This window comes from Leiobunum rupestre, chromosome 8 (genome assembly GCF_980474605.1).
Source record: "Leiobunum rupestre chromosome 8, qqLeiRupe1.1.hap1, whole genome shotgun sequence".
Lineage (NCBI taxonomy): Eukaryota > Metazoa > Arthropoda > Arachnida > Opiliones > Sclerosomatidae > Leiobunum > Leiobunum rupestre.
The window spans coordinates 11,188,086-11,202,773 of record NC_143391.1 but is presented as its reverse complement, the minus strand read 5'-3'; the positions used below and the strand labels follow the sequence as shown (position 1 = coordinate 11,202,773).

General features: G+C 39.6%; 1 protein-coding gene across 2 annotated transcripts in view; it reads right to left on the bottom strand.

Moving 5' to 3' along the window:
• Positions 1-212: 212 nt before the first annotated feature.
• Positions 213-14,688, bottom strand: part of LOC149932376 (glutamate receptor ionotropic, kainate 2-like) — a 58,311-nt gene continuing 43,835 nt past the window's right edge. Inside the window, exons 8-15 of one of the 2 annotated variants that reach the window (XM_090157520.1) lie at positions 10,628-10,732; positions 10,399-10,506; positions 7,516-7,719; positions 7,011-7,372; positions 6,247-6,445; positions 3,604-3,826; positions 3,232-3,503; positions 213-2,531 (exon numbers count right to left, since the gene is read on the bottom strand). In XM_090157520.1, the coding sequence (XP_090013646.1) occupies positions 2,388-2,531; positions 3,232-3,503; positions 3,604-3,826; positions 6,247-6,445; positions 7,011-7,372; positions 7,516-7,719; positions 10,399-10,506; positions 10,628-10,732 (1,617 nt within the window). In that variant the 3' untranslated portion in view covers positions 213-2,387. Of the gene's footprint in view, positions 2,532-3,222; positions 3,504-3,603; positions 3,827-6,246; positions 6,446-7,010; positions 7,373-7,515; positions 7,720-10,398; positions 10,507-10,627; positions 10,733-14,688 lie in introns of both variants that reach the window. The other variant, XM_090157519.1, reaches the window with a different exon arrangement.

Genomic DNA, 14,688 nt, shown 5'->3' with positions numbered 1-14,688 from the left:
GTTTAATACAACCAAATGAAGCCTGATCCAGTTTAATACAACCAAATGAAGCCTGATCCAGTTTAATACCACTGAAAGAAGCCTGATACTGTTTAATACATGCAAATGAGGGAGGCCTGATCCGGTTTAGTACAACCAATTGAAGTGAATATAAAGGAACAGACATTGTATTATTAAAAAGAACGCAACAAATTTTATTCTTTTATTTGGCTCTTCAAATATTGATAATAGGTTACCTTATACCACCATCCGTTCCTAATACGCAAGAAAGTAATATTAAAAGTCTACAACCATTTTTGTCTCTGTCTCGAAATTACGAGTAGAGATTTTATATAGTTATCCATCGTAATGGCATATAAACCAAAGCTGGAACATTTTTATTTTATTACTTTCCCAGTAATTTATGAACCATTATATTATTGTTATTCATAATTCCCGAAACATTTGAACCCTCTAAAGTAATAAATTACGTAAAATTTCCCTTCTACTTAGAAACGTAATTTATACGAGACAAGACTTGTGGCTTTTGGCACAAAAATTCCTACACACATTGTTGTTATTTTTTTGACACTTGTTTTTGGTTATTATAGTTTATTTCCCCCCATCGAAGTAAATATATTAATATTCGAGCTTTCCCACCATAAAACATCGAATGTTCAGTATCGTAATAGAATGAGCTTTTTTGACGTCTTTACAGTCTGGAAATTGTACGTTTATTTTAAAGTTTTTTTTCATATATGGACGGATGTGTTCCAGTTCTTGATTTTTGGTTAAAAGCTTGTCTTCCAACAACTGGTATATTACTGGCTGCGCGGTAAGCCAAGAAATATTGTTGAAGTGAAGATGGTGGGTTATTTTTCAAAGTTTTTCATTTAAATATAATTCTATACATACAAGTATTTATATAATTCTTGGCATTACGGTATGTTTCAGAAACAATAATAAAACGTTCGATAGATATTATAGACAAGAAGATTCTATTAGGTGTTTTTGTGTTTTTTTGCACTAACGATAATTTGATGAAGATTTTAAAAATTAAATTGGAGCAAAATTTTAGTTCTTTTTTTGTTAAGAAAAAGAGTCATATACGATATTGAATTCTTAACATTGTTTTTAAGAAGATTTATAGATTTTACTTAAGGCTTTTTATAAATTAAAAACCTTCGAACCTTCGATTATTTATCTTAAGAGATAAATATACATATTTGTTTTTTTACTTACATAGAAATTCGCGTATTTATATATTGTTTGTATTTACCCGGGTTCTGACCATAAAAAATATTACTCGTAAATCTAGGGAGTCAGGAGGGGTTATAAATAGAAAACTCAACCGAACGTATAACTTTTGTAAATATACGAAAACAAAACCCAACTAAGTAAAAATAATTTCAAAATATACAATTGCATTCTAAAGTTTCTTTTATACAAACTAAATGTTAAGACTTTGTCATCTATATATATTAGAAACTTAATAGTGTGATATTAAATCTATATCCTAAGCGATAAAAGGGGGTATCCCATTGGTGTATTTTCCAATTCCGCTGCTATTTCGATATTATCTCAACAGTGGGGAAATAGTCGAATGGCGACAAACGTTTAAAATAATGCAACGCAATAATAATACTCGATTACGCGTTTGGTTCGAAAAACACACCAATGGTTGGTATAAAGGTATTAGTGAACTACCCTTTGAAACAAAGCGAGCGAATTGACCTGATTTATAAGCTTCATCCTATAACCGTTACGGTTTAAAACTCCCACAATCGCGGCTACAAACTAGTTAGAAGAGAACCGTTAAGTTACGTTAGTGTGTTTTACAGATTTTAAGAGCGCGATTACGTGATATAGTAAAATCTTGTTTCGTTTCGTCTTATCCGTACAACCCTTATATTATTCATACGCGGGAATGATAAGGATCATGGCGTATAACACCCCGAAGTTGCATTTCGTCAACAATCGAAGATATAGAAAAAAATAGATCGAGTAATTATTAATAAAAATGAGGGGTGGGGGAGATTTACATCGGCGATAATTTGGGGAAAGTTGTACGCGATTAACGAGATTACCATCTCCCTTCTCCGAAACAATTCTAATTGGGCCTCATTTGTAAATCCATTTCCCCCCAAACGAATAAATATCTCTATAAGGTAAATACGCTAAAACTGTGAGCTGTATTTGAACCTCGTTGGAACGTATACGAAAGTATACGCGTATTTTAAATTTTTTCTATTTATACGTATAAAAGCACCATTATTTTGAATATGAATATTCGGGGAATTAGTGACTGATGCGTCTTTCCCGCCTTTCTCTCGCGTCATACTTTCGAATTTTGGCGGTAAACCTTCTCTATATATGTATCGCGCTTTTTAATCCGCGTAGATACGTCATCAATAATCCGTCGAAAAACTGGGTAAAGTTGAGATGCGATAGTCGCCGTTGCTGTCCGAGTCGACTTTGCGGGCTGGTTTGGTCGAACTTCGGCACGACAGGGCGAATTTCAGCTCCCGGAACATTTCTTTGCAGAGGGGCTCCTTGAAAAAAAGATAGCAGACAAGAAAATCTCGAGTTAGTTCGACTTATGTCACGAGAAAGGATGCTCGAAAGGTGTTTCGCTCGTTGGATTCGATAATTTAAAGCTCAACTGCAAAACGTCATCTCGAAGAATAACGTTTGGAAATAGCAGTTACGTGATGAGAAACACCTTTCGAATGGACACTTCAAAGTGCCCAGAGGAAAACCAAACGGGAAAATTTCAAACAAAGTCAAACCATTTCCAAATACAAACTTTCGGCAACCACTAATTGAAAATTTAAATACTTCTTCGAAAGAATTTCGCGGATTTTGAACCACGTTGCTTAATATAATTCCCTTAATCCGTAGTTTATCGTTCGAAGAGGCATTTAGTCGTAAACTACTCCGATTTCAATCGATATCAAAGTGATCAAAGGAATCAAGTGAAAAATGATCACGCTACTGAATAGATTGGGAAAGGGGCTTTCACTCTCTACCCCCTAAAACCCGCAGACCAGATGGCGGCTAATATCAAGAGTATGGCCGGTGTATATACATCAAATAAATCTTGCAAAGGAGATATCGCTCACAAACGGATGCGGTACGGATGCACGAGGAGCGGCACAAATTGCTAAAAAACTACTCGAGGAGATCAAGAGATAAGGCTGAACATTTTGTACTCACACTGTAAGCTGATAAAAGAGGTCTTACAGCTCTTACTTTATCTTCTGAGGCCCGTTTTCTGGCCTTCCATAGGAATTCCATGACGGCCACGATAATGGCCAACAAGAGACCGCACAGAAGGACGACGAAGACACCGCCTACGTTGCCCAAGCCCAGCTCCGTCACGATGCTCGACGTCTTCTTCGAGTCGTCCGAGCACTGGCCGCCTCCCTTCTTCTGCTTCCACCATTTCTCTTTCAGATCATGCAAGATCCCGTTCTCCTGAAGCTTCAGAATTGCGCTGGACAGAGGCGTCCGGTATTCGGAATCTTCACCACCCCACCCGAGACGACAAAGATCGTTAGCGTACGACGATATCGCGCTACGCGAAACGGACATGCTCGTGCAAAACAACAAAGAAGTTCATACTCTTCCGAGTGGCTATTCCGTAGGCTTTTGAGTCCAAAAGACCTCCAATCTGAGTAAGATTACAATTTCTTTCGACTCGATACTCGATACTGGCGGATTCCATCAGGAAAGCGTAGCCCCCGGCCAAAACTCGTTTCTGGCCTTCCTCGTTGGAGCTGGTGAAGACGTCCTTGTTCTTCTCCATGAATTTCCACATGCGCATGTACGTGGGGATTTGAGAGTCCTAGGCCAAATACAATCGTCGTAAATTCGACTATACGAGAACGGAATTGCCCCCCCCTCGGGCAAAGAACCCATCACTCAAAAACAATAACGAGCAGAAATAGGCCTCTAAAGTTCCGTTCGACAGTCTGCTTCTGGTACTTAGGAAGAAACGATTTAGAGGAATAAGGGGTCGCTGGCATGACGGCACAAAACAGGGGAGTGATAGCAAATTTATAAAAGGGAAAAATAAAAAAAGGCGCGGAAAGGGGCTCCTAGACGAATGAGAGCCGTACTATAAATGGCAAACCGTAAGGGGAAGGGAAAATGGGTATTAAGTAGAAGCGTTTCGTTCCGCATCGTAGGAAGATCATTTTTCACCAACAACATTTCTCACCTCGCCCTCCAACATCCCGACCCACCGGCATTTTTGAAAAGAGGGAGACCCCGACGGAAAACTCCGAACCATTTGGATTCTTGCGTCGAAACTGATACTCAGTCAGTTGATCATTTCCCGCAAAACGTCCTTAGCAACGGGAAGATAGAAGCTCCATTTTTCCACGATATATAGTCTCTTAGACGACTAACGTAGCAGTGGACCTTACCATCTCTGCAACCGGAAACGCGCGAGAGTTGAGAGTGGAAAATAGACGTTCGGGAAGAACGTCTAACGGGGATATGAAATTTCGAAGGAACTATACGATGTATAGCTTTTTAGGCAACTAACTTAGTAGTAGACCGTAGCAACTCCGCAACGGGAAAGGTACAATGGTAAGGGTGTAAAACTGACGATTGGGAGCGGTGTCTAACTGGAAGACGAAACTAAGCCGACGGTGAATCTTTTCGCGTGACTAAAGAATCGATCCGCTCTTCGCGTCTTCGGTAGGATTTCGTTTTCCTCGTGGGAGAAGTCTGCGGGGCCTACTTATTCTCTAGTAACGCGGTGAAAACAGACTTATATCGGCCACATTCCGCGCATTTTCTTCGCTAGAATCTTAACGGTAAAGGATCTCCCCGAAAGGTAGTAGCGTGGAGTATTATGGCCTTTATAAAAAAAAGTTTAGTAATAGAATAGCAAAATCGAGAGGGAACGGTTTCCGGCGAAATCTTCGTGGAGTTCGCGATACGCCAGAGTGGATCGAGCTGGAAATAAGCGATGTAAATAAGTTGAAAGCGGAAACGTATATTCGGCGTATCTAAGTGTCGGCCGATGCGGGCTGAAAAAGAACGGATATCGACGAGTAATGACTGATTTATCGAAAGAGAAAGCGGAAGGAAGGAAGAGTTTCGGAGTCGATTCCGATCGAAGCCGCTCTTTTCTCTTCAAACAAAATATAGCTCGGAGTCTGGAGAATCTAGAAGCGATGGGGATTTTGTTTGTCGGAAATTGCCGCGAACAAAGACAGTCTATCGCCCTCACTCTAGAAAAGTCGCCGAGTTTCCAACTCCATAACCATTAAGTAGTTCGAGAAATGTCAATGGAAGTGCCAAATCGCCATCTAGCCAAAGTGTCAGTCGAAATGACCAAGAATGTAATAGAATAAAGAATGGAGAGGAGTTTCGGACTTTCGCTAAACAAACGGAGAATTTGGCGAACATTTTCCGATAATTAGACTCCGGCTTATCGGAAACTCAAATGCTTAAAGTTTAATCGAAAGATCTAAATTCATCTAAATTTATCGAGTACGAACGTTGAACGACGTTGTTTTTCCTAAAGGCTTCGTGTCAACGTAAACACAGAAGGAAGCGCGTTAATACGGTTCTACTTAAATATAGTTTTCCAATATCAGTTGGAACGAGTAAAAACGTGCAATTTGAATTTTGGTACGTATAAACCTCCGAAGATTTCGTATAGCGCAAAAAGGAAATGGTTTCCCAGTATATGGTCTAAAAACACCAAAATCCAAACAAGAAATTCAATTTTATCTCTGTTATTCAGCTCATAAACACTTCCAGCAACTAACTTCAAAGAAAAGGAGGCGACGCGAAGCGTGGGTGTTTGGTGTAGCCAAAAAAAAATCGTATTTACCGAGCCCAGCCGCGCTTATGAAAATAGGAGTGAAATATTTTCAAGAAAAATTTGTTTTCTAGGCTTTCATCTTCTCTTAAATTTTTGCTCTTACCGGCAGGCGCTTTGGGAATACCTCCTTCCGTCAAATTGGAACTTTCTCGGGAATCTCATTTTGCTTTTTAGGGAGCCCTTATTTTATTTATGGCAACCGTACGCGAAAGTAAGAAATAAAATGATCAAAAACTAGAACGCGTATGACAATTTGAATTGGTGTGAGTGCTCAAATTGCGCGAGTTGGCGGAACAGGCGCCTAAAGGGGAATTTGTCAGAAAGTAGGCCATCGTGACGAGTACGGCTCCGGATTTAAATGGTAATATTGATCGATTAAATGAGAGAAGAACAAGAGGAGAGGACGGTGGGATAAGGCTCACTTTGAAAAATTGTTCGGTCGATCCTCCACCCAAGCAGCCGTATTCGATCTTTTCCTGTTTGGAAAGATCCTCGGCGCTCTCGATCGGGTAAACGGTCTTCTCGACCGTCAAGAAAGCGGCCAAATTGGCGGTGTACGAAGAAATCATGATCAAGGTAAAGAAATACCAGATGCCAGCCACCGTCCGGGTTGACATGGCCCTGCGGAAATAATGCCACGAAGAAAATATCGTCGGGTTAATGAACGGATTAAAAGGATTTATATGATTAAAAAAATTTAGCTCTTTTCACACTACACGAATTTTTGGTGGTTAGATTATTTAAAATAATTGGATAGTATGACCATTCTACGTGACCCAACATTTTAAATTTAATTGATTAATATGAATTAAATCCATGCTAAATTCCATAAAATGAAATCCACTGTGGCAATAATACAATGACAATTAAGCTAATTGTAATTAAAATCGTGCTAATATATGTAATATCGTCATCTAATAATATTTTTATTTATTTTTGAGAGATATGATCTCAATTGGAAATCTAATGACTTCAATTGATTAAACATAAAATACGTTACTGTTCGTTTTTAACGTTTTTCCAAGGTCTAATCTTAAAATAAAGAAAGAAGGTCCAACCCGATTTTAGTTCAATTTGTGGAATAGAAAGTTTTGTAAAACATCGTGTAGTGTGAAAAGGCTTTTAGAGTCAACAGTGAAAAAAGAGAGTGTTTGTATTTGCGACTGATATGGCTGGCGTCATTTACTTGGGTGCTAAATCGGATCCCTGCTGCATAAGGGACCCGATGGTGAACCACATGCTGTTCATCAGGTTGAAGTTGTTCTCCAGGACTTGATTCTCTTGGCGACAAGGGTGAGGGTTGTCCCATTCGTAGGGGCTCATCCGGCCGACCAAGAAGAGGATGACGCTGACGCCGATGTACGCTCCGATGACGTAAATCCAGACCTCCATCGAGAACGGCGAGAGGAAAGAAAAGAGCCTGGTGACCTTCTGCGTCGGCTTTTTGAAGAGAATGCTGATTCCAGTGTTCATAAATGGCATCGTGAAGTCGACTGCCTCTTCCCGAATCGACGTTATGGTTAAATCGGCGATGGCCACATCGGCTGTCTGCCAGGGACGCGTAAAAGTGACGAGAGATTGCGTCAAAAAGCCGTCACACGTCGCTTATTAAAGCGCGAACGAGCAATTAACTACGCGTGCAATATAAACAAAGAAAGGGTAAGATTGACAGAAAGTTGAAGAGAACGCACCCCGTTGACAACTTCTCCAATCATTCCGCTCCAGGTTCCATTGGGACCTTTTTTCCCGTAGCTTCTATCGTCCACCTCTTTGAAAATGTACGTAAATCCCAGAATCTTAGAGACTTCGTCTATCAGGTCAACGCTGTAGCCCTCGTATCGCTCGTTTCCCGTCAATTTACCGGCTGAATCGCGGAGCATAGTGTAGGGGTCACTCTGTGAAAAGAGACGGGAGAGACAATGAACCAAACACGCGTCTTGATATCGTCAACGTATACAGCGTCAAAACGTCGCTGGCGTCATTAAAATAAATGCATTTACGCAGTCGAGATACGGACGAGGGATCTGTATAATAGGTGTACGAGCCACTGGCTTTGCAAGTACCGACGTAACTGATTAGAGATTTAGCATAACCAAAGTCCGTAATCGTTGGTCCTTTTATACGAAATACATGTACCGCAATGAACAAACGTACCAAAGCCCTGCTCGCGCAAAAACGTTTTTACAACGGAAACTTAAGCCCCATTTAAGAATGCGGAGCTAAAGATGATCTTTTGACATTTTACGCGGAACCGATCCGGGGCTAAGTTTAATCTACGGAGCATTAGGTAATCGCGAACAATGAGCGGTAAAAACTAATTTAGATCCCTTTCCGTTTCCGCCCTCGAGAGATAAACGGCCTTTTTTAAGAAGAAAATGAGCGCCATTCACGCGCGAAAAGGCCAAAAACTGCCGTAAAAGAGTGTTCGAGAAGTGAAGAAAAAAAGTGATTTTAATCTTCCTTTGTTTTGTAATTTCTCATTAAATTTCTTCTAGTGAATTGACCTATATCAAGTCGAAAACTCGTCTGCTCGGCAATGAGGTTGGCAAACGTTAATTGGATTCCATTATTACGTTGAATTTGAAGACATTTTTTTATTACCAAGAACAGTGGGAGCCAAATTTCGGGAAAAATTGAATGGCTATCAACCGTTAGAGAACCAATTTAGAACAGTCTGCCGCGAAGAAAGATTTCTCGTTTATGGCCGGCCCATTAAAGAATCGCATTATCTCAAGGGCATATATTTCTACCCTGGTAATCTATTAGCGTTCCCGAAAGTGGGGAACTGAATCGTTTAGATCCGCTACTTTCGGATTAAAACAGGTTGTGTCCGACACAGATTCGGGAGCTAGTTTCTTGATTTATAATGAGCTTAATAACCATCCAAAATAATAATGAAATTATATCGTCGAAATACAAGCTCGAGTAATTTTGCGAACCGGTATCTCCTAGCTCTTTTTAAACAGCTCCAAATTGAACGTGAATGGAGACTGATGTCCTCTTTGAAATTACAAAAGACCATCTAACTTATCAATTTGGAAAATTTTCAATCGTTCAGCGGCCAATCAACTCAACCAATAAAGAAAACCTCAATTCGGCCCCGGCGGCCCTGAGGTCCGTCCTTTAACTAAGGTCCACGATAAAGCGAAACGTGGAAATGATTCAAGTCGAAGGAGGAAGGGGCGAGTGCTGTTCCCGGAATGAATAGTTTGGATCATTTAACCGTCTTTCGCCATTTCTTCATTCATCTTGGCCATAATGGTTATACGCCGCCTTCTTTTAGGCTTCCGCTGAACGTTTTCCACCGGAATATGATTTTTTTCTCGTCCTTCTTACCCCTTTCCCGCCCCTTCTTCCTTCTCCGCTCTTCTTCATTCTCTTCGAAAAGGAGTTTTAGCCATTAGCCAGACCGGTGATCAATTCCAGAGCACAAAAGCATACGAGAGAGAGAGAGAGAGAGAGAGAGAGAGAGAGAGAGAGAGAGAGAGAGAGAGAGAGAGAGAGAGAGAGAGAGAGAGAGAGAGAGAGAGAGAGGTCTACACGCCGCCACTCTCTCTTCTTATTCGTCTTCCCGCTTATGGAGAACGATTGCTCTCCTTCGAGGAGAGGAAAACGGAGAGTGAAAGGGAGAGACGCAAAACGAATCGGCTTATCTTCGTCGGGCCTTTATTGTTTTTACGGGGAAACATATTCTCTGGTATATATATATACATATGTACGGGAAGAAGAGGTTGGTCGGTAGGGTGGCAAGAAGAAATCGAGGCAGTGGCAAAAGAGAAATCCCATTGGGGGAATTAAGAGCCATATCGAAACTTCCGCGCGGGTCATTACGGTACTTTATTACCGGCGTACGTAGGCCGATACGATACAGCCTGTTTCTGCTTGCAGCCTTGCGCCGATGGCGTCAATATTAAGCTTCAAACCTCGTAAAAACCATTCCAATAATCCGGAAGGGCGCTTACAATTTCTTCCGCATCTATACTCATTAACCGAGGCTGGCCGAATCCTTTCTTCCCTTAATCGTCCTGATTCATCGGTGTACCTACACTCTCGTCATCTCAACGTACAAGGCGAAAGAGGGTTACGCGTCAAGTCACCTACTGTACGCCACGCTGGTGGTCAAATATTTGAGAACGCTTGTCTGAACCCGTCAGATAGAGGCGCCATTTGAACCTTGATTGGATAAAGGCTAAGGATTATTTACGAGTTTCTCGAGTAAACCGAATAAGAGAGCCGCGTTAGACGTTGCAAAGCCCCCTTCATTATATCGGCGTGTTGATGGTCTCAGGCGTGGAAGTTGCCTACCTGCCTACGCAAATATTTATCACCTTCCCTCCCCAATCTTACGCCGCAAAGTAGTTGTGGGCGGAAAGCTCTTTCTAATAGCTTTTTTTCTCTCCAAAGGGTGATGGTGCGGGTTATGTCAATATTGTCAAATAAGAAGATCGTATGGTGATGATATACGTTGGACCGTCTTTTCTATCGGCATGTTCTTACGAAATTCATAACGTTATATAATCCGATCGATGGTTACGGAATATTACGGATAATTAAATAGTGAAATTTGAGCTTACCAGTGCCGTGGTTACGATTAAGGTCTTGTTTCGCAGCAAGAAGGTGTAGTAATCCGAGGTAATGTTACTGGTTATGTTTAAACCAGTTTCAGAGTTCCAAGTTCCAATCTATCCGTGAATAGAAATTGCCTATTAGTTTTTCCAAATTAGACGCGATATATAACTATCTATCGCAACATCGATAGTGTTTGCGGAATTGCAAGTTCATGCTAGAATTTCGCACTCTTACTTTGGTCAGGCCGTTCGACGTTAGAAACATTAAATCCAAGAAGAAATGAGAGCGGTAACCTTGCAAGTCAAACATGACGTCACCAGTCAACCCACGAATAGTAGTCTGAAAACGAAAAGTTAATTCAAACCTTTATCGCAACTTAAAGAACGGCAGACAATGCGTGAAACCTTTTATATATTGGATTTATAAGAGTCGTTTAAAAGACAACTAGTTTGGTCACCAAGTGTATCCGAATTCTAAAGCCCAGTTCACACTATACAATTAATTGGGCCACTTAATTGAAACCAACTAATTGTAAGCAAGAAAATTGTACAGTGTGAACAGAAAAAGTTGGAACAGTGGTTACAATTTTTCTGTTCACACTGTACAATTTTATGCTTACAATTAGCTGGTTTCAATTAAGTGGCCCAATTAATTGTATAGTGTGAACTGGGCTTTAGCTGATCAATTTATGTGGTTATATTCAACAATTAGGATTTCGACCAATGAAATTTAGTTATTTCAGACTCAATCTTTGAGACGTTGTTTGTAAAGCTCGGTTTTTTTTAAATCAATAGCCGAAAATTTTCGGAATAAAAACTTATTTTTTTGCATATTAAATCGTTTTATAGCCCGAATAATATCCATAAATAAACAGTTAACAGAAATGTTTAGGATTAATCGAAATTTTGGCGGTTAATTTATCTGTTCCCCGAGCTCTAGTTGTTTGCCTCATGGTTTTAAATTCAAAACGAAACGCAGACGACAAAACACACTGTTATCCCCAAAGGTACAATTTTTGTAATATAGGGAAGTCATCTAATCTAAATATAAAAAATTATTAAATTGAGATTATGGCTCTAAATGGTGAAGTTATATTTATCAAGTATTATCTTCTGGACTATTTGACGTACACTGCAAAAAAGTTTCACTAGTAAATCACTAAAAGCACGCTAAAAGTGCGCAACAAAATCGGATCACTATACACCAAGAGATCACATTTGGAACATAGTACTTCGTGTGTGTAACTAGTGTACTGTAGTGATCTACAAGCGTGAATAATACGTTCTTTAAGCAATTCAAAAGTGTGTACAGGTAGATCACTAAAAGATCACCAGCGCAACAAAATTGGCTCACTTGCTTACTTAAAACACACTTAGGAAACACATAAGAGAACACTACTGTTTAAGTGTTCTTAGGTGTGTTTTTAGTGTTCCTGAGTGATCTTGTAGTACTTTTTTGGCATTCTGAAAGTGTTTCAGAAATAGTTCGAAATAGAGCACTAAAAGATCACCTGCGCAACAAAATTGGCTCACTTGTTCAATTAAAGAACACACAGGAAACACAGTAGAACACTTAAACAGCAGTGGTTCCTTATTTCTATAAGTGAACAGGTGAACCAATTTTGTTGCGCAGGTGATCTTTTAGTGCTCTAATATTGAACGGCACTTCTACAAATGGGCTGATGTAGTGCATTATTTTGGTCAAGCACGAAAAGAGCTGTTATAGATTCTAATTTTCAGTGTTCAGTAAAATTTATCAACGTCAAGGTTTAGTTTTAGTTAAATGTAAAACTTTATTACATTTTGAGAATTTGTTAAAAACAATCTTGGTTTTATCGATATTGTCTCCTACTCACCGTGTTAGGAAATAAATATTTAAAAGTAATAGGCCCCTGGCGTAGATTAGATATCTGGCCACATTATAGCTATCCGCAGTGAGGGAAAATACCACATGTGGCTCTCATTTTCATCTGCTTTATTAAGTTTACACTATAGTCCTTGGATAAATTAAAAGTTAAGCAGACGATTTTGAATTTACTTGTATCTACTCTTTTCATGCACGGGGCCTATAGACGCCGTGCGTGGAAAAACAGGAATAAGAGTCAACGCCTACTGTCCGTGTTTGAAAATAAGTGTGTTAGCCATACTGAAACGAACCTAGGTGGCGCCAGCGACGCAGAAGCTTAAGCTTAGCTTCTGCTAAGTGGGATGACCGTGTATCAATCGTCTTCTAAGTCCCCTGCTCTCGTAGCTTGGACTTCATTGCGTATTTGTATCCTCTACATGTTTTGGATGGCCGCCGAAAGGGGGAATAACTAAAGTTTTCAGTAGCGAATGGGGATAAAACAAAAGTATGAAATTTCAATTCGCTACCAAAATGAGACTAGGTGGCGCAGCGACACTCAAGCTTTAGCGTCTGCTAAGAGGATATATATAAACTATTAGATGTTACGCATAGTGTTCCAATTTGCATTATATAAATTTAAAGTGTTCGAAAAGAGATTATATGGTGTAGCAAATTTTACAACGTGGTGTTCTCAAAGTGATAATTTAGTGTACCAAACCATTGCTACTAGTGTTCTTAATGTGTTATGCGTTCTTTAAGTGCACCCCGATTACTTTAAGATCACGGATAGGTGAAACGAGATCACTTATAAGCGATATTTTCAAAAGAGTGAACACTCAGAGATCGTAAAAGCACACATGGGAACACTTTGTAGAACATATACAGATCACATGTATGTGCTTCCAATGTGTACAATAGTGATCTAAAGGTGAACGATTTATTTGCAGTGTAGGCCAATATCAAAGTAAAACGCTAGTGTTCATTCTAAGCATTAGCTTAATTTTTCGTAAATCTCAAACATATAATTTTGAAACATTTATGACATTTAAGGTAATTTTCCTTCAAAGCTTTCTCTTAACAACTATTTTACTGATTTGCGTAAAATTTTCGTTTATAGGTGGAACTCTATGTCTTACGTTCAGTGACGAAGGTAAAATATATTAAAAGATGAATAAAAATATCGACCCACACCGCGGAATAGGAATTTATACGAAGACTCTGGTCTTTCGTGCCTCTGCTTTTCCGTTACACGTCACCTGAAATCAGATATACCGAAAACTAGAACACCACAGATCGGGTTTCATATAAATTTCAATTCTGCAGGGTGGGTGGACATTCTTACCAACCTTTAAATATAGGTGTATTTCTCACTGGCCTGATATAGTTTATGCCATACCCTATGCAAATACCAATGCCGTATGAAAGTCGTGGTCAAGTTCGAATTAGAATTTTGACCTGTGTCACGAATTATGTATTACCAGAGTGAATGAAACATCGTTCTTAGCTTAAACAGCCCAAGTACTTTAAGTCGTGACAAAGCTTTATTTGTTAACATTTAGGAGAAAAGCCAAGGAGTTTTTATGTGTAAGGGAAATGTTCTGAAATAACAAACTTTTCGTTTCAATACTTTTTACATTCGGATTGCGCGAAAAGACAACTTAAGACTCAAGACTTAAAATCTATTTTCACCTTGAAAGCCTTTTGACCATAGCACTGAATATATTATCTAATAAATTTTAGTTTCGTGCTCCCAAGTTTTCGGTCTTTTTACTTTTCAGCGGAGTTTAGAGTGAACAAAATTTTAGTTTACAATCTCAATTACTTTGCGAGGAAATCATTTCGTCGTTTCTTGTAAAATATCCTGTTAATAAATGGATGTTTGGCAAAACCTCGTACGAACATGATAAAAATAACGCTACGTTTGAAAAAATTCCTTAATTGCTTCTATTAGCGAAGGCTAGAAGACCCTAGCGAAGCGTATATCCTTAGTTCATTATTTCATGAAACCAGTAGGCGGTGTCCAATTTATTTTGACGAGTGCAACTGCGACAACACATTAATGTTTACTTCGTTTACTCTAAATCTTCCTCGCCCTAGTCAAACAACAGTTTAGTTCAGCATAATCTTTAATTAGATTTTAATGAAAGGCGATTTAGGAATCTCGTGAGTGGGAGCTAAATATTCCTTGAAAATTAAATGTTTCACAATTTTTGTTTGTCTCTCGAATTTGAAAACGACGAAAGGTCGGGGCTAGCGAATTTCAGCTCTCTCTTTCCCTTTGAGAATGGCGCAGTGGGACGCGCGAGGTGGGAAGGCAAAATCGAAACGTCCTTCGAGCCATTTCGGGCCCTTCCCGCACCCTACCACCCATTTTTGGATGTTGTTCAGCCCCATCTTGATGCTTCTACGTTGAACGCGCTCCTATCGTTTCGCGACTGCCATTCTCCAGA